This window comes from Esox lucius, chromosome 11 (genome assembly GCF_011004845.1).
Source record: "Esox lucius isolate fEsoLuc1 chromosome 11, fEsoLuc1.pri, whole genome shotgun sequence".
NCBI lineage: Eukaryota > Metazoa > Chordata > Actinopteri > Esociformes > Esocidae > Esox > Esox lucius.
Genome location: NC_047579.1, coordinates 10,716,178 through 10,738,650, shown reverse-complemented (window position 1 = coordinate 10,738,650; position 22,473 = coordinate 10,716,178). Strand labels below are relative to the sequence as shown.

General features: G+C 39.5%; 1 protein-coding gene and 1 long non-coding RNA gene across 5 annotated transcripts in view; both read left to right on the top strand.

Moving 5' to 3' along the window:
* Positions 1-2,023: 2,023 nt before the first annotated feature.
* Positions 2,024-6,375, top strand: LOC106024093 (myosin heavy chain, fast skeletal muscle-like). The gene is made up of 6 exons (XM_034295540.1): positions 2,024-2,382; positions 2,471-2,557; positions 2,658-2,775; positions 5,501-5,624; positions 5,881-6,017; positions 6,259-6,375. The coding sequence occupies exons 2-6, from the start codon at positions 2,488-2,490 to the stop codon at positions 6,263-6,265; spliced, it is 456 nt and encodes a 151-aa protein (XP_034151431.1). The 5' UTR covers positions 2,024-2,382; positions 2,471-2,487; the 3' UTR covers positions 6,266-6,375.
* Positions 6,376-17,015: 10,640 nt separating this feature from the next.
* The window catches only part of LOC117595305, a 50,732-nt gene continuing 45,274 nt past the window's right edge, over positions 17,016-22,473 (top strand). Inside the window, exons 1-4 of one of the 4 annotated variants that reach the window (XR_004576504.1) lie at positions 17,016-18,084; positions 18,220-18,598; positions 18,731-18,862; positions 22,118-22,154. This is a non-coding gene — a long non-coding RNA (uncharacterized LOC117595305). Of the gene's footprint in view, positions 18,085-18,219; positions 18,599-18,730; positions 19,031-20,395; positions 20,434-22,117; positions 22,155-22,473 lie in introns of those variants that run through there. The other 3 variants (XR_004576505.1, XR_004576506.1, XR_004576503.1) reach the window with 3 other exon arrangements.

Genomic DNA, 22,473 nt, shown 5'->3' with positions numbered 1-22,473 from the left:
CGAATACTCATTAAAATGCAAATCAATTCATAACATTTTTGACATGGGTTTTTCGGGATTTTTTGTTTGTTATTCTGTCACTGTTCAAATAAACTTAACATTATAATTATAGACTGATCATGTCTTTGTCAGTGGGCAAACGTACCAAATCAGCAGGGGATCAAATACTTTCCCCCCTTTTTTGCCTCCTCTTTTTCAAGGGACCGAAAGTAAATGGACTATTGACTCCAAAGCTGTTTCATGGACAGGTGTGGCTATTCCTCTGTTAGTTCTTCATCAGTTAAGCATGTAAAAGGTCTGGAGTTGATTCCAGGTGTGGCATTCACATTTGGAAGCTGTTGCTGTGAACCCACGACATGCAGTCAAAGGAGCTCTCAATGCAGGTGAAACAGGCCATCCTTAGACTGCAAAAAGAAAAAAAAGATAGCAGGAACATTTGGAGTGGTACATTTGGTACATTCTGAGAAAAAAAAAGAACACACTGGTTAGCTCTGCAACACAAAAAGGCCCGGAAGTTCACAGAAGACAACAGTGGTGGATGATCGTAGGATCCTTTCCATGGTAAAGAAAAACCCCTTCACAACATCCAGCCAAGTAAAGGACACTCTCCAAGAGGTAGGCATATAATTTACCAAGTCTACCAACTTGACATTAACTGAGACAACATAACCTGTCAGTGTCATTCCTTCATGTGTCATGTCTTGGTTATGACAGTGTCATGTTACTCTTATGCACACCCCTTCAAATAAAGTGTTACCTTATGTTGTCTCAGTCAATGTCAAGTTGTCATAACAAAGACATCACAAACAATGTCAAGCTTGCATAGAAAAATGACATAATCAACCGAATGACGCCTAATGACAACATTCATAAACATTCATAGTGATTCCTTCATGTGTCATGTCATTTTTATGACATTATCATGACAGTGTCATGTTACTCTTATGCACACCCCTTCAAATAAAGTGTTACAGAGAAAACTTCATGAGAGGAAATACAGAGGGTTTACCACAAAGTGCAAACCATTCATAATCATAATAAGAATAGAAAGGACAGATTAGACTGTGTATGAGAGTGTGTTATGTCGGGTGGTTCGGTCGGTGGGTCGGTCACATTCGCTCTTCTTGGCCAGCTCAAAGCACACAGTCCTCACCAATAAACACTCAGCCAATGCCCAAAAAAACACAAAGACCTTGCCAAATAACTCTCAGCCCTCACCAAAATCCCCTCAGCCAATGCCAAAAAAACATTCATGCCTCACTTGATAAAACACACAGCCTTCACCAGAGAAAACAAACAGTTTGAATCCCCTCCCTACAATTTTTTCTCCCCTCCTCACAATGCAAGATTGTTAAGAAACACAAATATGAACAAGAAGAGTCTCAACCTCTCAAGATAAGTGAGGTCATAGGACATTTGAAGTCTCTGTTTTTATGATACATTTTTTGTTTGTTTATGTGATTTCTATAACTTGTGAAATGAAGACTTCCATCAACTTCATACTTCATGCTGAAAGTGAAGACCTTATTACCTACCCCAACAGCTAAGCTAACAAATATGGATCCTAAATGTAAATCTAATCAATTTAATATCAATCTTTTTTGTCCAGCCAATGGGCATCTTCTCCATCCTCGAAGAGGAGTGTATGTTCCCCAAGGCTTCAGACACTACCTTCAAGAACAGGCTGTATGACCAACATCTTGGTAAATGCAAGGTATTTGAGAAGCCAAAGCCCGTCAAAGGCAAGGTGGAGGCCCACTTTGCCCTGGTGCACTACGCTGGCACTGTGGACTACAACATCCCTGGCTGGCTGGACAAGAACAAGGACCCCCTGAATGACTCAGTCTGTCAGCTGTACGGGAAGTCCTCAGTTAAACTGTTGGCTGCCCTGTATCCTGCTGCCCCACCTTTGGGTAAGAATAGTAACACATCTAAATAATGAAACTTCAGTCAAAATGCAGACCACCATTTTCTCAATCGTTTATGATAGTATCACTATCATCTTCTAGTTTATTCAGAAAATCTTTATTTTAGAATTAGCTTGAGGAAAAAGTAGATATATGTCACCAAGTTCCACCAAGGTATTTCTTCTGCATTTATCTGAACCTCTCTATGTTGTAGCGGCATGGGGTAATTCAATATGAGAGTCTGGGGAGAAATTCCAATTCCCTGTGACAAAACTATGGATTATCTTTTCACTTTTTGGGATTTAATCTAGCATCCACTAGATTACCGGTCAGATCATCCCACTGCTAGGCCACAAGTTTACCTGAGATCCTCTCATTTATGATATTTGACTTTCCACCATTTTATCAAGATACAACCAAGAAAGGAGGCAAGAAGAAGGGTGGTTCCATGCAGACAGTGACCTCCCAGTTCAGGGTGAGCTTTGGATTTTTCAGAATCAAGTCCTTAATTCTGCTTTGATTATCATATTTTCTGAGAAACTGGTTTGTAACCCTCTTACAAGAGAACTTGGGCAAACTGATGACCAACTTAAGGAGCACTCACCCTCACTTTGTGCGCTGCCTGATTCCTAATGAGTCAAAGACTCCAGGTACCACAAATATAGACTTACAAACGCCAAGTAACATTAGTACAGTATCAGTACCTTTAAAAAACTGGATCAGAGTATTAAAGGAGACTTGTCTTTCTAGGTCTGATGGAGAACCACCTGGTTATCCATCAGCTCAGGTGTAACGATGTACTGGAGGGTATCAGGATCTGCAGGAAAGGCTTCCCCAGCAGAATCCTCTATGCTGACTTCAAGCAAAGGTACTTACAAACATATGCATAAACACACACAAACACAAAAAAGAGCACCCCCTGAATAAAAAATAAATAATAATAATAGAGAAAATACATACCTACACTCGCAGGAGAAATGGCCAAGCTTTTTAATGCATAATAAGTATTCCTATTATATACTATGTGCCCTGTCTCAGCAAACGTTTTGGTTCAAGGCTCAAATAGGGATTTTGAAGTTCAACAGAGGGCTGCACATATTTTATTTGATAGGAATTGTGTTTGTCAAAATCCATTTGCTGGCCAGAAAAGCACAGTTATTGACACATTCATAGGTCTATAATAATTTGTGTGTACTTTAGATCAAGTTTGAGATGTTTAATTGGATTGGAGGGCTTTTAATAACCGCATTTTAATAACCACATATTCATTTCTGAATATAAATTTGTCTGCCTACCAAGAGGATGTTGGCCAGATGGAAACATTACATATTTGTTAAGTTAATGTAGCTACAATATTAATGCACCATTGCAGCTGAGCAATACATTCCAAGCTAGCACCAACGCTTAGGTTAACTAGGTAGATAGCCAGTGATTTTTTTTCTGTATTTATATATATTAATTTCATTTAATAGGGGATGAACTTTAGGCTTTGTCAGACAGTGGGGGTGAAAACAGCAGCAGGAAGAATTGGTTCATGCACTCACCAGTAAACCAATGCTGTATGTTCGCTAGCTGACTGCTGATATGCTAAAAACCGATGTAATGTCACATAGCTGCAATAGACATACCTAGATAATGTGCTTGAATTATAATTTAACCAGCCAGTGGGCAGCGCATTAAACACAAGACCAGCAGTAATTTCCAAGTTAGGCAAAACCATTTGGAAGAAGAGGGGTGTTCTATTTTTCCCTTGGGCTTCTATTTTTCATGTTACTACATACTCTTTGGTTGCGTTTAGAAAAATATGATATTCTTAAAAAAACATCCAGACAGAAGGGTACTTTGTCAAGAGCAGGGAAGAGGGTCAGGGGCAGTCGCTCCCCTTCACCCCTGCCTGTGCACGTGCCTGCACACAAATACTAATATAAATTACATTTATATTTATTTTATTTAGAAGACGCTCTTATACAAACTGACTTACAGTAAATGCATACTGTTTAAGAAAGCTAGTGAAAACAACCACACAGGTTAACAGTGAGTGCATTCTAATCAGTGAATTGGTTGTCAGCAAAATACGAAGAATAAACTAAGAATAAAATAAGCAACGGTTACAAAAGACAACAGCCAGAGGTGGTGGTGGGAGTGGAATTATTTTAGGTACTCTATGCAAAGCTGAGTTGTCAGATGATTTTGCTTGGTCATTGCCATTTTAAGAGCCCCAGTAACATAGAAGGGAACAATCTTGGTCAAGTGGCTCATTTTGAAACCTGAGAATGCTAGGTCATTCTGAAGTTTTGTCTTCCTCGTTGGTCATTTGCAGTGAGTAAGGAGGGTAGAGCTTGGCCAGCAGGGAGAAAAGGGGGCAGTGAGAGTCGTAGGACTTGGAAAGCATGGAGAGGAAGGTGGAAGAGGCAGAATCAGGAGGGAGAAGGCAGAAGGATTAAGGGGATGGAAGAGATTATAGGATTTGGGAGAGAGCAGTTCAGGAGAGAGAACAAGTATTATGGCGGTGTAACACGTGGCTGGGTACTGACCATGGAAAGGGGTACTTGCGAGATTGGTAGACAGACAGGATCTAGTAAAGATTAGATTAAGTGCATTAACTGTTTTGTGAGAGGCAGTTAACTGGAAAGAGGGAGGTCAAAAGAGGAAAAAAGTGGCAAGTGAAATAAATTAATCAACGGCAGAAGTTAGAAGTCTTCCAATGAAATGAGTGGTGAGCCATCATTTGGGAATGAAGAAATCTGCATGTCAAGCTCATTCAGGAATTCACAGAGAAGATGAGAGCGTAGAATATAAAAGTGGAAATTGGTAGGTGAGAAAAAGAGAAATTAATCTCCATTTCCTTCTGACACCATAAAAGATACCAGATTCACTTGGACTATGGCAAAATGAAAAGAGGTCGGCTGAAGTCGTTGTATGTCCTTGTAAATCATGCCTCAATCAGGGTAAGAAAGTAAAGAGCTAAATTTAGGCTTGTTGACAGCAGATCACATCAACCGTTCCAAACAATGACTGAAAGCATGTATTCCACATGGGTTGTTCGGGCTGCAAACACAGGATAAGAAGGGTTGCTGAGTGTCTATCAAAACTACTAGGAGACCGATGGACAGGGATGAAAAACACATTCCACAGAGCAGGCAGCAACTTTTTTTAAAAACAGACAACATAGTACAAAGTCAATTGGCATGCTCTCATCCCTTCCTCGTAAACTCTGCAGAACAACTTGGCAGAACTCTCTTTGTTTTAGCTACAGTCTTTCTTACACGCAACAATATAGGGCTACACCACAGCCCTACCAGCATGGCAGTAAATTAATAGAAAAAACAACAAAGCAAGCGCTACAAAACTTCACAGATTAATTGGGCTATTGAGGACAAATTGTAACTTGATTGGTTCTAACTAGCAAGACTGCGGCAGCAAAACATTAGAAAAGAGATTGCACAACCCCTTCTCAAGAGGGTGGACCAGCCCAGCTCCAATGCAGCACATTTGATCTGATCTGCTTTGAGGACTTTTCCCAGCATCAGAAAATGCTTACCTGGTAAAGAATATAACTTAACATTATGATTAAACAAATTATCCTCATTCAGGTACAAAGTACTGAATGCCAGCGTCATCCCTGAGGGACAGTTCATGGACAACAAGAAGGCCTCTGAGAAGCTGCTTGGGTCCATAGATGTAAATCATGAGGAATACAAGTTTGGACACAACAAGGTCAGTCCAATACACCCAACTGAAGCAGACTTAAGGATAATAACAGATAGGTGATCCTTACATAATATTACTATTTCTAGTAACTAATGAAACATAAACAAGTAATTGTGTTATCTGTTTTATGGCTTGTTTGTAAGCATTACACATTGTATGTTGTTCAAATTCATCTTGTGGTGTTGTTCCACTTTTTTAGATTAAGTTCATTCTGTCAAGGTCTGACTAGGGCTCCAGAATGTAACATTTTTACCTGCCTCAGGTGTTCTTCAAAGCCGGTCTTCTTGGTGTCCTGGAGGAGATGAGAGACGAGAAGCTGGCTGCTCTGGTCCGCATGATCCAGGCTCTTAGCCGTGGATATCTCATGAGGAGGGAGTTTAGCAAGATGATGGAGAGGAGGTGAGGTGTAGTAGACATCTTGGCTAAATCTTCTGCAAACATCCTGTATGTAATGAATATCACTTGATCAGAATGGGAAATGACATCTTATAATGTTAAGCCATATCACATCAAATTAATTATAATTACAGAGTTTGATATCAAACATGATTAAATATGGATTCATTTTCTGAATGATTTACCTAAATCAAAAAAAATGTATTTAAAGTTTACACTTCCTAATAAGATTTAAATGATGCAGTTTATGACAATAAGCAGGGTTGAAGAAGAACCTGGAGGTCACAGTCAAAGACCTGCAGCATCGCCTGGATGAGGCTGAGAATCTGGCCATGAAGGGAGGCAAGAAGCAGCTCCAGAAACTGGAGTCCAGGGTCAGTTACCAGCAGGATGGGTTTGGGTAGAATTAAAGATACTTTTTGTACATTTCATTATACAGTATATCTGCTGATTTAGAAGAATACTTCTGTTTTACAAAGATGACTGATTCCACAACCTCTGATTCCACAATATGCCTACAATAATTTATATAACTGTATAATCTTACAAAAGGTGCGTGAGCTGGAGGCTGAGGTGGAGGCTGAGCAGAGAAGAGGTGTAGAAGCCGTTAAGGGAGTACGCAAGTATGAGCGCAGAGTCAAAGAGCTGACTTACCAGGTAAGAGAACATGCTCTCTTTCTGCACAGTCACAGACACATCTGTGTATGTGGGGCTTTGAATCGTTCATCTTCTCCCACAGACTGAAGAGGATAAGAAGAATGTTTAAAGACTTCAGGACCTGGTAGATAAGCTGCAGCTGAAAGTAAAGGCTTACAAGAGGCAGGCTGAGGAAGCTGTGAGTCTTAGTCCTTTACCAGGCCTAAAAGACGTTATGAAATGTCCATACATTGTAATTTGTCAATATTCCCTAATTAGTCTGTATAATAAGTATTTTGAAAATGTATTTGCTACTTAAAGATTCAAACTTCTATGAAATGTTGACGGAGATACTTTGCTGATATTATCCACTTCTGTTTTCCTCACCCAGGAGGAAGCTGCCAACCAGCACATGTCTAAATTCAGGAAGGTGCAACATGAGCTGGAGGAGGCAGAGGAGCGCGCTGACATTGCTGAGTCTCAAGTCAACAAGCTCAGAGCCAAGATTTGCGATGCTGGAAAGGTACAGAGCATCTCCTAAAACTCTGCCACTTGTTCAAATATGACCAGGTCAACAGAAGTAACCTTCATAGAGGTCAACACTGATCATTTATATGTATTCAAGGTATCTGAGAAGAATTTCAGTCTCAAGCATCTGTAAATACCTGATCCTCAAATTGATTAGCAATTGTTAAAGTCTGTGGAATGTTCATTATGAACTCTTTCATTATGTCATATTTTTTCTTCCTACAGGGTAAAGAATCAGCTGAGTAAACAAGATCAACTTCTTTAATAATTTTACTGTGTTGCATAAAATATGATTTTCATGGTAAAATGTTGAGCATTAAAGAAAACATTTCGACATCATAAATCTCCTTTGTGGCTGATTTTACAGACATTTAAGACTATAAAAGTAAGCAGAGAAACTTCAGGAATCTGTCCAGTTTATTACTAATGCTGGGGGAGTAGGGTCAGTTCTCATTCTCCACAGTTAATCCTTGTAGATCTAAGAAATGCACTTTCTAAATGTTCCCTGTCTCCTGCCGTGTTTAAACTTAGGAGGATATGAGGTCTTGGCCCACACCTCCAGAGTACCAGTTATGATTTTTGGACTGGTCAACCCTCTAAGGCCAGGTTCCACTCTAGGTTTCTTCCTAAAATTTCTGCTTTTTTAGGGACTTTTTCCTAGCCACTAAAATTCAACACTTGTTGTTTGCTCTTGGGTTTTCAGGCTGGTTGTTTTGTCAAAGCACTTTGTGGCAATGTAAAAAGGGCATTATAAATCAGTTTGATTGACCCCTCCAGCTGGTTTAGGATGGAACATGAGGAATGCAAAACATTTCTTCTTGCACCTTATAAACTATATAATGATTTATGTGAACAGTTTGGGTGGGAAGCAAAGTAATCAAAACAATACATTGGACTGGTGGCATAAAAGTATGCCTCAGAAAGCTGGAGTGTAAGTGTTCTTTCTTTATATAGTGTCCAAAAAAGTCCCAGGTCTTATGAATAATCTGTGTCCTATAGAAAACTAGTCTAATACAGAAATAATCTAGGAGCTAACAACATATTGAAAGCTGGAAATTGTAGGTGAAGCAATACTTGATTTGATGTGAGTTGTTTTCTTCTTGCTACTCTAGCATAAACACCACGTTTGGGAAGCACCTTGGCTAATTTTGTAGTATGCCCAATGTCTTGTTAAATTGTATCCTAAAGAAGGTTCAAGGGGTGAATAGTTTTGAGAGTTACTGTTCAGTCCCAAAATGAGCTCAGATGCATTCTTTGTATGATACTTGAGATGTTTCTAGAACTTGACTAGAGTCCACCTGTGGCTATTTTATTTGATTGGACATGATTAAGAAAGACACACACCTGCCTATAAAAGGTCCCACACTTCATAATGCATGTCAGAGGAAAAGCTAAGATATGAAGTCTCCGTGAAGAATCCAAGCATTGGCCTAATCTTGTAAACAGGGACGGACCTGACCAATTTGGTGCCCTAGGCAAGATTGTAGCTGGTGCCCCTTGCATCGCAGTCAGTTCCACCACCAATCATTGTGTTCATACACTCACACAGAAACTGCATAGCTTTGTCTTTGAGATTTTCTTTATTTTAGAAACCAAATACAGAAAATCAAAAAACATATTAAAGAAACTGGTGACATAAAACAAATTATTATTATAATATAAATAAGAGTATTGACTGAAAAAGATATAACAGAAACCTTAGTGCAATATGCATATTGCAGCATTATTATACATCCTTATACAGATTTTGGGCTCCATTGACTAAGACTATTGAAATTGTCATGCTGACATCTTCTCCCGTCTTTTTGTTTCAGAAACTAACTATGTTCTTACCTTATCAGTTAAAACAGATGTCCAGTTAGTAGGGTCTGTTGATGCAGACCTTCTATAGATTTTCGATGTTACATCACTGGGCTGTGCTGAGGTAGAGGGGACAGGAGTGTTTGATGCTACATCACTGGGCTGTGCTGAGGTAGAGGGGACAGGAGTGTTTGATGCTACATCACTGGGCTGTGCTGAGGTAGAGGGGACAGGAGTGTTTGATGCTACATCACTGGGCTGTGCTGAGGTAGAGGGGACAGGAGTGTTTGATGTTACATCACTGGGCTTTGCTGAGGTAGAGGGGACAGGAGTGTTTGATGCTACATCACTGGGCTGTGCTGAGGTAAAGGGGACAGGAGTGTTTGATGCTTCATCACTGGGCTGTGCCGAGGTAGAGGGGACAGGAGTGTTTGATGCTACATCAGTGGGCTGTGCTGAGGTAGAGGGGACAGGAGTGTTTGATGCTACATCACTGGGCTGTGCTGGGGTAGAGGGGACAGGAGTGTTTGATGCTACATCACTGGGCTGTGCTGGGGTAGAGGGGACAGGAGTGTTTGATGCTACATCACTGGGCTGTGCTTAGGTAGAGGGGACAGGAGTGTTTGATGCTACATCACTGGGCTGTGATGGGGTAGAGGGGACAGGAGTGTTTGATACTACATCACTGGGATGTGCTGAGGTAGAGGGGACAGGAGTGTTTGATGCTACATCACTGGGCTGTGCTGAGGTAGAGGGGACAGGAGTGTTTGATGCTACATCACTGGGCTGTGCTGAGGTAGAGGGGACAGGAGTGTTTGATGCTACATCACTGGGTTGTGCTGAGGGAGAGGGGACAGGAGTGTTTGATGCTACATCACTGGGCTGTGATGGGGTAGAGGGGACAGGAGTGTTTGATACTACATCACTGGGCAGTGTTGAGGTAGAGGGGACAGGAGTGTTTGATGCTACATCACTGGGCTGTGCTGAGGTAGAGGGGACAGGAGTGTTTGATGCTACATCACTGGGCTGTGCTGAGGTAGAGGGGACAGGAGTGTATGATGCTACATCACTGGGCTGTGCTGGGGTAGAGGGGACAGGAGTGTTTGATGCTACATCACTGGGCTGTGCTGGGGTAGAGGGGACAGGAGTGTTTGATGCTACATCACTGGGCTGTGCTGGGGTAGAGGGGACAGGAGTGTTTGATACTACATCACTGGGCTGTGCTGAGGTAGAGGGGACAGGAGTGTTTGATGCTACATCACTGGGCTGTGCTGAGGTAGAGGGGACAGGAGTGTATGATGCTACATCACTGGGCTGTGCTGGGGTAGAGGGGACAGGAGTGTTTGATGCTACATCACTGGGTTGTGCTGAGGTAGAGACAGTGTCTGCAGGGTGGCTCATGCCAGGATTGGCAGGGGTGGAATTTGAATATTTCAAAAGTGCATATGAAGAGAGGAGTATGTGACCATTGGGTGTAACATTATATTAATATATAGGCTGCTGAGGCTAGCTTGTTTGTTTAATGGATCCATGTTACCACATATTACATTTCAAATCCAGATTTGGCAGTGACACCTTAATGGATGAAATCATGTAATGTATCCTGATGGGAGCGTAGGTGCTAGCATGTTTCTGGCAAACTCCTGTCTGAAGTAATAAATCTATTTTGAAAGCAGATATTGAGTTGTTTAGAAGCCCCTCTAATGTTTATTCTATGAATAGATACTTTCATAATGTATACAATGTCAACAATTAAAATAACATATTAGATGTAACAGTTTGAGGTATTTATGAGGTTTCTTTGAATCTAAGCCACCTAATGCTTTGTTAAAGTTATTCATAAACTCTTAGTCTGCATGGTGTGAATGTTCTCTCCCCTACAAACAGCTAAGTATATTTGATATAGTAACAGTGGCAGTGCCAGAATTAGACTTCACAGAATTGTTGGCAGACAGAGAACAACATAAACTTGTAAGCAGATCATCATGAAGTCTAATGAATGAAAAGGCTTGGATGAATTTCTTACAGATTGTCACATCCCGGCCTCCGTCATAACAACACCCCCACTCTCCTGACTACTGATTGCACCTCTCTTCACTTAGTTTCTGTTGGTTTTGGCGCACAGAGGTATGAAAACATTAATTTGTCAGTGTTTTGGAGTAGGTTTCCGGTTGTAATGCAGCTTTTGTGGCTCAGGATATACACTTTCAATTAATTAATTTGGACAATGCTAATAATTCTAATAAATGGCTGGGACCGAGGTGAATAATGGCTTGTTGTGAAAAATGTGTCCATGGGAACAACTCAAAGTAATCAGAATTTCAATCAATAATGAATCTAGGTTGAACTATCCCTTTAAATTCGATGGACTTAAATTCAATGGAGTCCATTTTGACACAGAAAGCTGTCGAATGAAGAGAGACCACAAAGATACAGACCAAGTCTAAATGTTGATTCTGTGGAAAAGTCCACTTTTCAGGGAAAACGACAAGGGAAAAAATGTATCTGAAGAAACTTCTTAAAAGACTGGATAGCAGATGATTATTTAAATTGTATTCAACGTACAGGCACAAGTCAGAAGCAAAGTGCCATGGGTTGTCACATTGTTGCTTTCTCACTTAAATACTGTATTCTTTGCACTGACAAATGTATTCCCCTTGCCCATTTCAAACATTTATTGGTGGATTTGTATTTTTGTATTGCTTGTGAATGCTCCTGGTAATGCAAGCTCTTATATTCTGTGCACTGAGAAAGGTATCCCCCTTGCCAATTTTAAACATTTTAAACAAAAATGACAGACTTCTACATGCTTTGTAAGTGGGAAAACCTACAAAAATCGGCGGTGTATCAAATACTTGTTCTCCCCACTGTAGAAGTCTGTAATTGTTATCATAGGTACTCTTCAACTGTGAGTGAAGGAATCTAAAACAAAAATCCCAGGAAAATAACATTGTATGATTTTTAAGTAATTATTTAGCATTTTATTGCAACCTCTACATGCTTTGTAAGTAGGTAAACTTGCAAAATATGCAGTGTATCAAATACTTGTTCTCCCCACTGTATGTATTCATTTATATTTTTAATAATGTAATTATAATGTAATTTATTTATTATTGTTTGCTTGTCTGCACAATCCAAATTAAATATACGAGTGGGACATTCAGTGTGATTGAGGTGTTCTCATTCCATTATGTCCGTGCACACTTAAAACTTTTTTACTGGAAACTTAGACACTACATTCCTTGAACAAACTGTATTAACCCAGAAGAATCTGGCAAGTATTGGCTGGTTTACAGATACGGGTCTTGTAGACATTTTAGGTACAATTTGTAGGCACCATAAACTTGGATGAAAATATATTAAATACTGTTCAATTACATCCTACTCAATATTATGCCATAATACATTTGATTGACATTACATTCTCAGTAAAAAGTGCAAAGAAGTTTTCCAAAATCACAAAGCACATCATGCTCTTTTTTCATGATATTCTAAATTGGCCTAGTTTTGGTATTTAAAATAAATAAATGCAATATTAAGTCCATTCAATGTATAGTTTCTAAGAGGTTACACATTTAGAGAAATATATTGGGACAACATTGACCACTGACCAACAGTAGCAACCAGGTGATAGATGTTAACCATCTTTCAGTTGCACACAGCACATATTTTGGCAACCCTGCATGCTTGTGTTCCCTGCATAAATGGTGAAACAAACACAACCTACCAGTAGCCCAACTCATGGAGAATTGAAAGGAAAAAGTGATTTCAGCATCTCATCAGGGCCGCTCTGGATAAGGCATGTCAGATTGCTTATGTCAATGTGTAGTCTGCCTGATACATTCAGGCCTATTCAGTTTTTGAATGGGTGCTGAGAGTAAACCATTTTTATGATTTTAAAATCCAATTATAACAGGGAAGTGGAAAACATAACTTGTGTCTGTTTTGTCCAGCCTGCTTGGACCTGGCCCAGCTCCCTCTCTTTAACACCTTGCCTCTATTTATCAAGTAGGTGAGGTCCCGCCCCATTGCATTTGGATAAAGAACAACATCACACAATCCAAATGAAATGGCTTTCATTTGGACGATGCATAACTGTACACAAAGTAAATGCAATGTGTATTTATTATTTTAATATTTATATATTTATTTAATTATGTATATATTTATTTATATATTTATTTACTTATTTATTTCATATTATGGCACATTTAGTCCTCCATACATTTGATGCTGTTACCAAAGTAGCTGCAATATAGCCAGTACATTCAGCACAGCAGTCCGAAAAGAACCTGTATGAATCGATCTTCACCACAGAAAGTACAAAGCGGTCAAGAAACATCCTATTTCTATGAAAATTGCCCTATATTATAAAATATAAATAAATAGATCAATCTCTTGAATGACCCAGAGCTAATGACCCAGTAGGTTACATGCTCGCTGAAGTTATGGACAGTGGCAAAACTGACATGGCCTACCAGTATTTTAAATGACCCGGCCTCCCACAGGCCTTTCAAAAACATCCTCAAATCAATCAAATGGCACATTAAAACACATTGCCTAAATGTAATCATTTCTATTAACAGTATTCAACAATATATGATGCGTATGTGCTTACTATTATTCTTCTAGCCTATATAAGAATAATATATAAGGCCCAAAGAAAGCTTGTTCGGATTGGCTTGGGCACAGGATAATATCCAGAGATACCTGACTCTTACTTGTGTACTCCTCATTCAAAGTTGGCTGTTTTTGAAATGTAGAAATGCTTGGCCTTGGTTCACCTAAAAGCTGCCACTGGCCATGAAAAACGTACATCATCTTCTTGTCCCTCTAAATTGCCAGTTAATTGTTATCTTTGTAAATGAAGAAATATAAATTTGCACTGTATATAAAGTACTATACAGTGGGGCAAAAAAGTATTTAGTCAGCCACCAATTGTGCAAGTTCTCCCACTTAAAAAGATGAGAGAAGCCTGTATTTCTCATCATAGGTGCACTACAACTATGAGTGACAAAATGAGAAAGAAAATCACATCGTAGGGTTTTTTATGAATTTATTGGTTAATTCCTCTGTAAAATAAGTATTTGGTCACTTACAAACAAGCAAGATTTCTGGCTCTCACAGACCTGTAACTTCTTCTTTATGAGGCTCCTCTATCCTCCACTCGTTACCTGTATTAATGGCACCTGTTTGAACTTGTTATCAGTACAAAAGACACCTGTCCACAACCTCAAACAGTCACACTCCAAACTCCACTATGGCCAAGACCAAAGAGCTGTCAAAGGACCCCAGAAACAAAATTGTATACCTGCACCAGGCTGGGAAGACTGAATCTGCAATAGGTAAGCTGTTTGGTGTGAAGAAATCAACTGTGGGAGCAATTATAAGAAAATGGAAGACATACAAGACCACTGATAATCCCCCTCGATCTGGGGTTCCACGCAAGATCTCACCCCGTGGGGTCAAAATGATCACAAGAACGGTGAGCAAAAATCCCAGAACCACATGGAGGGGACCTGGTGAATGACCTGCAGAGAGCTGGGACCAAAGAAACAAAGGCTACCATCAGTAACACACTACGCCGCCAGGGACTCAAATCCTGCAGTGCCAGACATGTCCCCATGCTTAAGCCAGTACATGTGCAGGCCCTTCTGAGGTTTGCTAGAGAGCATTTGGATGGTCCAGAAGAGGATTGGGAGAAAGTCATATGGTCAGATGAAACCAAAATATAACTTTTTGGTAAAAACTCAACTTGTCGTGTTTGGAGGAGAAAGAATGCTGAGTTGCATCCAAAGAACACCATACCTACTGTGAAGCATGGGGGTGGAAACATCATGCTTTGGGGCTGTTTTTCTGCAAAAGAACCAGGACGACGGATCCATGTAAAGGAAAGAATGAATGGGGCCATGTATCGTGAGATTTTGAGTGAAAACCTTCTTCCATCAGTAAGGGCACTGAAGATGAAACGTGGCTGGGTCTTTCAGCATGACAATGATCCCAAACACACCGCCCGGGCAACGAAAGAGTGGCTTCGTTAGAAGCATTTCAAGGTCCTGGAGTGCCTAGCCAGTCACCAGATCTCAACCCCCTAGCAAATCTTTGGGGGGAGTTGAAAGTCTGTGTTGCCCAGCGACAGCCCCAAAACATCATTGCTCTAGAGGAGATCTGCATGGAGGAATGGGCCAAAATACCAGCAACAGTGTGTGAAAACCTTGTGAAGACTTACAGAAAACATTTGACCTCTGTCATTGCCAACAAAGGGTATATAACAAAGTATTCAGATGAAGTTTTGTTATTGACCAAATACTTATTTTCAACCATAATTGACCAATATATTCATAAAAAATCCTACAATGTGATTTTCTGGATTTCTTCTTCTCATTTTGTCTCTCATAGTTTAAGTGTACCTGATTACAGGCCTCTCTCATCTTTTTGAGTGGGAGAACTTGCACAATTGGTGGCTGACTGAATACTTTTTTGCCCCACTGTACAGTATCCTCCTGCATAAGACAATAGCCATTTTGTACGTTTTGTAATTAATAAATGATTGAAAACTATTTCAAAAGGATTTGTTTGTTAATATTCTGAAAAGTACAGTCATTTGATGTATTATGCTATGCACAACAGTGGCTATTTATATATTATTAACGAATTGAAACTGTTTTAAGAACTGAAATGCCACTTGTACCAACTGTTTGTATTGTAGATTGTTTAGAACAGGTCCCAGGTCAGACGACTGTCAAATTGCCATACTGATTTATTGGGCCTTTATGACATCAGCCCATGTTCTATTATATTTGTGGGAAACTATCGAAACAACAACGCTTTGAATAAATTAATTCCAGAATGCATTTCATATTCTTTATTAAAGTGGTATTGAAACTATTGAATAAAATGATATTAAGCTAATTAATTTGATTCACTGTCATCATTATACTCCGATATCATGCTGACTTATTAGCAAAATAAAACATTTTGTTGGTGAAACCGTAAGTCGGATCATTTATCATACAGAATATCATAAATATTGTCCTGGCAGAACTGGTTGCTATGGTTACGTTATCGTAACAGTTGAACTTCGGCCTACCAACATTTTTGTAACGGACGTCCAGAAAACATGTCCGGATAGACTCTTGGCCCTGGTGCGACTGCACCGGCCAAAGCTAAGCCTTTAGTTTGCAATCGTTGTACATCTTAATGTTAGGAATGCTACAAGGCTTTTATTTCTAGTTGGACCTTGAAAACGTTTTTCAAATATAACTACAAGTATCTTTAAACAATACTGTTGAGGTTATGATCACTACCACCAAGGACAACTTTAAATTGTTCTTGTACCAGGCTTATATGAGCTGTGTGTAATAGAATGGGCTGATAAACGGACAAGATGATAATGCATTTTCCTTCGTGCATTGAGTTGTATGGTTTGTTTAATTGGGTTTTTTTGTTTGGCATACTCTACAAATGTATTTTCAGTGCCATCGATTGACACAGGGTGAGGTCAATGGGAAACAACAGCATGGCCAACACTCAAACTGCCTGTCTAGTTCAGGTATGATATTGTGTTTCTAACACTCTCATCATTAAAAATGAGTGTTGAGAAGAGAAATAGGAGTTAAAAAGGGTCTATTTATATTCACTATATATGTAACGATGTAAATAAGTTCTGTTAAATTCCTGCATAAAATGGGGGGCTTTCGCCATCTCCTGGCTTTTTAGTGTAATTATACAGCTAGCAGCAAAAATCTGGAATTCTGTGAAATTTACCTCAGAACCAGAGGGAATGTCTGTCGGTGAGTTGAGAAACGATCGTGTTGTAAAATACAGTTACAAAATGTATTCATAAAATGTTTGTATGTTTTCTGTAAAATAATTTGATATTCATGGAACTGTTAAGGGGTATTACCGACTTGGCTTTGGATGCAACTGGTCGGCTTTTCCGATGCAAACGATTATGCATATGGTCGGTGCTAGCCAAATATCTAATTGTGTAACTGAAAATAATCTTCCATTTTCTTTAGACATTTTGTTACCTAAAAAAAAACAGACATTCTACATGATTTCTCCCCGAACTTTGCAGGTAATTTACTTCTTTTTTTTATGTTGTGGGCTGCAGTTTTTGGCTGAGGCCAGTAGCTTGATTAGTTGAGAAATATGTGCATTCTGCTTTCATTACTAGGGTGAGACATTTAGTTTGAAGTAGGTGATGGTAGTTCATTCTGAATATCTCTAAGGTAGACATAATTAAATTATCAATTTTTGTAAAAACCACTATACGATCACATCTGGGAAATATACCTCAGAACTAGAGGGAATACCTGTCGGAGTTTTGTTACCTCAAAGAAACAGGCATTCTTGATTGTCAAGTGTGATCTCACATCTGGGAGACAGCTTGTATACAGGTACAATATAGTTCAAATACACATGTAAAGTTACATGCCAGGCATTCCTGCATAGTTCTAAAAAGTCTGGAACCCACATTTCAAATACATTTTTTATCAATTTTAACAGATTTTTTACAAACTGTGCAACATTGAAAATGTCATACATCTCTTTATATATAATTTACTACATTTAATGTGACTGACGACAGTGATGAACAGACAACATTTCATATGCAAATATAGTCACAGATTTCACATACTGCAGTCCCCTAGAGCAGTGGTTTTTGAACCTCTCCGTGACCTCTAGAATCTCGCAATTATATTGTGGCCCTGAACTAGGTCACCTGAATCAAGAGGTCAAGGGTTAGATATTTAGCAGACAAGTTGATTCAGGTGTGCTAAATCTGCAGAAGCTGGGCGTCCCATGGAGAGGTTTGAGACAATTAATATTAGAAAATTAAAAAGTTGTGAATAATGCTTTAATATGGTTGGTTTTGAATGGTAAAACGAGCATACCATGTTCACAAACATTTAAGAGAGTAATTCCTGAAATGTTCAATGTTCCCATGTCCACATTCTCCAGACCACCACATCACTGATCTGTTGGACAGCCAAGGCAGTGGGTGGCTCTGATGGGATGACCGATGTGTCCGGAGGACAGATGTGGCCACTGTGCTGAGGACCAGAGCTCACACTGCCTACATCCTCTTCTATGTGTGCAGGTACGGCTCTAGGCAACAAAAGATGTCACCAAATATTTATTGATGTTATTAAGTTTTCACGTTTATCTGTAATGCTCCTATGTATGTTATTTTTCAGACATTGTATTTAAGCCCTGCCTCTTTCTTCTCATATAGTGGACCAGGTGAGGGAGACCAAGCAGAATTAGAAGAGCTTCCAGAAGAATATGTCTGCCCAAGACCACCAAGGTAATCATTGGGAAACTCTTTAGAGCACGAGGACTGAGGGAAGACACTGGTTTTGACTGGGGGGAGGCTACCTTAGCATGGGACAGCGACAATTCATGTCCACTAAAATTGGTTGTTAATCTTCTTCAAATATAAATGCATATGTAATGTCTTAAAGGGGATCAAAAGCTGCATGATCTTGCATGAAAAGTGGGCATTTGAGGGAACTCCTGGGCAGGGACACAAACTGTAAAGGCAAGAAACAGAAGTGAGACTGGTGTGGGGTCTTCTCTTTCCTTCCTGGAATCATTGGGATCTTCAGACGTCCGTAGGTCCCAGATCCTTTCCTTTCAGTTATAACAATGTAGGTAAAATACACCTTACTTTTTGTTTTCAAATAATTACGTGGTATTAAGAGGTATTGTGGTTTCATTCCTTACAAATCAATTTTTTCTTCCAGGTTGCCCAACATCAGAAACACTTGTTTTATGAACTCTGCTCTGCAGCGCCTGTTGGAACTGCCTGCATTCTGCAGAGACATCCTGAGACAGCAGGACATCTGGAGTTCCTACCCCTCTTCTAAACTGCTCCAGTACACTACAGAACAAAGTCCCTCCTGAAATATCACTAGTAGAAACCTAAACCCTTTTACGTTCTATGCGTCCTATAGAACCTACAATGAGGGGTAAAGTATTTGATCCCCTGTTAATTTTGTACATTTGCCTACTGACAATGAAATGATCACTCTATAATTTTAATGGTAGGTTTATTTGAATAGTGAGAGACAGAATAACAACAAAAAAATCCAGAAAAACACACACATTTTATGAATTTATTTGCATTTTAATGAGTGAAATAAGTATTTGACCCCTCTGCAAAACATGAGGGGTCAAATACATGTACTTGGTGGCAAAACCCTTGTTGAATATCACAGAGGTCAGACGTTTCTTGTAGTTGGCCACCAGGTTTGCACACATCTCAGGAGGGATTTTGTCCCACTCCTCTTTGCAGATCTTCTCCACTACAGGTGCTGGTCATAGAATTAGAATATCATCAAAAAGTTGATTTATTTCAGTAATTCCATTCAAAAAGTGAAACTTGTATAATGTATACATTCATTCCACACAGCCTGATATATTTCAAGTGTTTATTTTTATTTTGATGATTATAACTGACAACTAATGAAAACTCCAAATTCAATATCTCAGAAAATTTGAATATTGTGAAAAGGTTCAATATTGAAGACACCTGGTGCCACGCTCTAATCAGCTAATGAACCCAAAACACCTGCAAAGGCCTTTAAATGGTCTCTCAGTCTAGTTCTGTAGGCAACACAATCATGGGGAAGACTGCTGACTTGACAGCTGTCCAAAAGACGACCATTGACACCTTGCACAAGGAGGGCAAGACACAAAAGCTCATTGCTAAAGAGGCTGGCTGTTCACAGAGCTCTGTGTCCAAGTACATTAATAGAGAGGCGAAGGGAAGGAAAAGATGTGGTAGGAAAAAGTGTACAAGCAATAGGGATAACCGTACCTTGGAGAGGATTGTGAAACAAAACCCATTCAAAAATGTGGGGGAGATTCACAAAGAGTGGACTGCAGATGGAGTCAGTGCTTCAGGAACCACCACGCACAGACGTATGCAAGACATGGGTTTCAGCTGTCGCATTCCTTGTGTCAAGCTACTCTTGAATAAGACAGTGTCAGAAGCGTCTCGCCTGGGCTAAAGACAAAAAGGACTAGACTGCTGCTGAGTGGTCCAAATTTATGTTCTCTGAAGAAAATAAATTTAGCATTTCATTTGGAAATCAAGGTCCCAGAGTCTGGAGGAAGAGAGGAGAGGAACAGAATCCACGTTGCTTGAAGTCCAGTGTAAAGTTTCCACAGTCAGTGATGTTTGGGGTGCCATGTCATCTGCTGGTGTTGGTCAACTGTGTTTTCTGAGGTCCAAGGTCAACGCAGCCATCTACCAGGAAGTTTTAGAGCACTTCATGCTTCCTGCTGCTGACCAACTTTATGGAGATGCAGATTTCATTTTCCAACAGGACTTGGCACCTGCACACAGGTCCAAAGCTACCAGTACCTGGTTTATGACCACGGTATCCCTCTTCTTAATTGGCCAGCAAACTCGCCTGACCTTAACCCTATAGAAAATCTATGGGGTATTGTGAAGAGGAAGATGCGATACGCCAGACCCAACAATGCAGAAGAGCTGAAGGCCACTATCTGAGCAACCTGGGCTCTAATAACACCTGAGCAGTGCCACAGACTGATCGACTCCATGCCACGCCGCATTGCTGCTGTAATTCAGGCAAAAGGAGCCCCAACTTAGTATTGAGTGCTGTACATGCTCATACTTGTCATGTTCGTACTTTTCAGTTGGCCAACATTTAAAAAAATATTTTTTTTGTATTGGTCTTTAGTAATATTCAAATTTTCGGAGATACTGAATTTGGGATTTACATTAGTTGTCAGTTATAATCATCACAATTAAAAGAAATAAATATTTGAAAGATATCAGTCTGTGTGTAATGAATGAATATAATATACAAGTTTAACTTTTTGAATGGAATTACTGAAATAAATCAACTTTTTGATGATATTCTAATTATATGCATCTGTAAATACCTATAAATGAGATTATTGTGTTTGCCAACAAAAAGAAAATAACAAGTATTAGTAAAGAACTGGATTCTTGGGCCCATAAAAGCGGTGATCAAATGCATAATCTTGGTGTTCTGATAGACACAGACCTCACACTTAACAGTCATATCAAAGCGGTCACCAAAACAGCATTCTATCATCTAAAAAATATAGCCAGAATCAAAGGCTTGGTGTCCCAAAAAGACCAAGAGAAGCTCATCCATGCTTTGATCTCTAGTAGGGTTGACTACTGTAATGGCCTCTTAACTGGACTCCTAAAAACAGACTGTAAAACAACTGCAGCTCATTCAGAATGCTGCTGCTAGAATGTTAACCAGGACCAAGAGAACGGAGCAAATCACTCTGGTTCTTAAATCTTTGCATTGGCTTCCAGTCAGTTACAGAATAGATTTCAAAGTGGTGCTTTTAGTTTATAAATCTCTGAATGGTTTAGAACCTGAATACATTTCTTATGTTCATCGCATCATGAGAGTTAATTTCCAATGGTGAAAGACGCAACAGCTCAAATTACTGGCTGTCTCATCTTCAGGTAGAGGTTAGTTCCACAAAACAACATTGACATTTGACATTCACAGTCAATTTACAGTCCATTTAATCAGTGTTCAGCCATAACAGGACGTTAGTCAGATCTGCCAAGTCACATATAAAGAATTAGCCTGCTCAGTTAAGGCCTAGGCATTAGCACAAGTTTCTATTCCTCAGATAAACAAAACATTTCTCATCACACAGACATATTTCCCAGGACTAACTGAGCTACATGTTCCCAACAGATTAATATAGCATTGTTATTTTTGTGAATTAGGGACTGTAGGGATATTTTCATGAAATGTTATTTCACATTAACCTGATGGAGAGTAGACAGACTGTCTCATGTGAACTTTTGCAAATCAATTGGGTGTTAATGAAACATTTAACCAAGGCTCATATAATTTTCCCAGTCGAATTGTCTTAGATTTTTCCACATTTAATTGTTAAGAGAGACTGATGAAGAATAAGGTACACAGTTTGGATTTCTATGTGTGTCAAGGTCAACAGCTGTGCTCAGTTTCTCTTCTTACTATACTGATGTGACTAAGGAGCAACAGTTTATGTAATCCTGATGTCAGAATGACCAGTTGCTTGTCCTTGAATGCCTTGGGAGGATGAGTGAGCCCATAGATAAGGAAATCCTTCCATTTCAGAGAATATGCTGAGTCATGATGAGTACTGGCTGGGGGAGCGAATCCCAGAGGGTTGTAAAAAACATTGATGGAAGATTCCAGAAGGATCCATCCAGAAATTAGCATAATGGGAGGACCTAATATCATTGTATAACCATACTGTATACAAATGTGTGTTTAAGGTTTGGAAGTCAGTTGTTCCAACTCTGCTTTTTTGAATCTTCATTAAGGTCTATTTTGGATTCACAAGTTCCTGAGTTTTTGCATGTTTTTTGCTGGAAATCTGAAGTGTTTTCCATGACAGGACACCCTAAAGTAAAGTGTTGGTCCCATTTTTCATGAGCTGAAATAGATTTTGTGCATAAATATTTGTATTT

Bases quoted from the DNA above. Each gene is read 5' to 3' on its own strand.
- LOC106024093 (XM_034295540.1), top strand. From the start codon at position 2,488: ATGACCAACTTAAGGAGCACTCACCCTCACTTTGTGCGCTGCCTGATT. The intron at 2,776-5,500 runs GTACTTACAAAC...ATCCTCATTCAG, and splicing joins TATGCTGACTTCAAGCAAAG to GTACAAAGTACTGAATGCCA. The intron at 5,625-5,880 runs GTCAGTCCAATA...TACCTGCCTCAG, and splicing joins ACAAGTTTGGACACAACAAG to GTGTTCTTCAAAGCCGGTCT.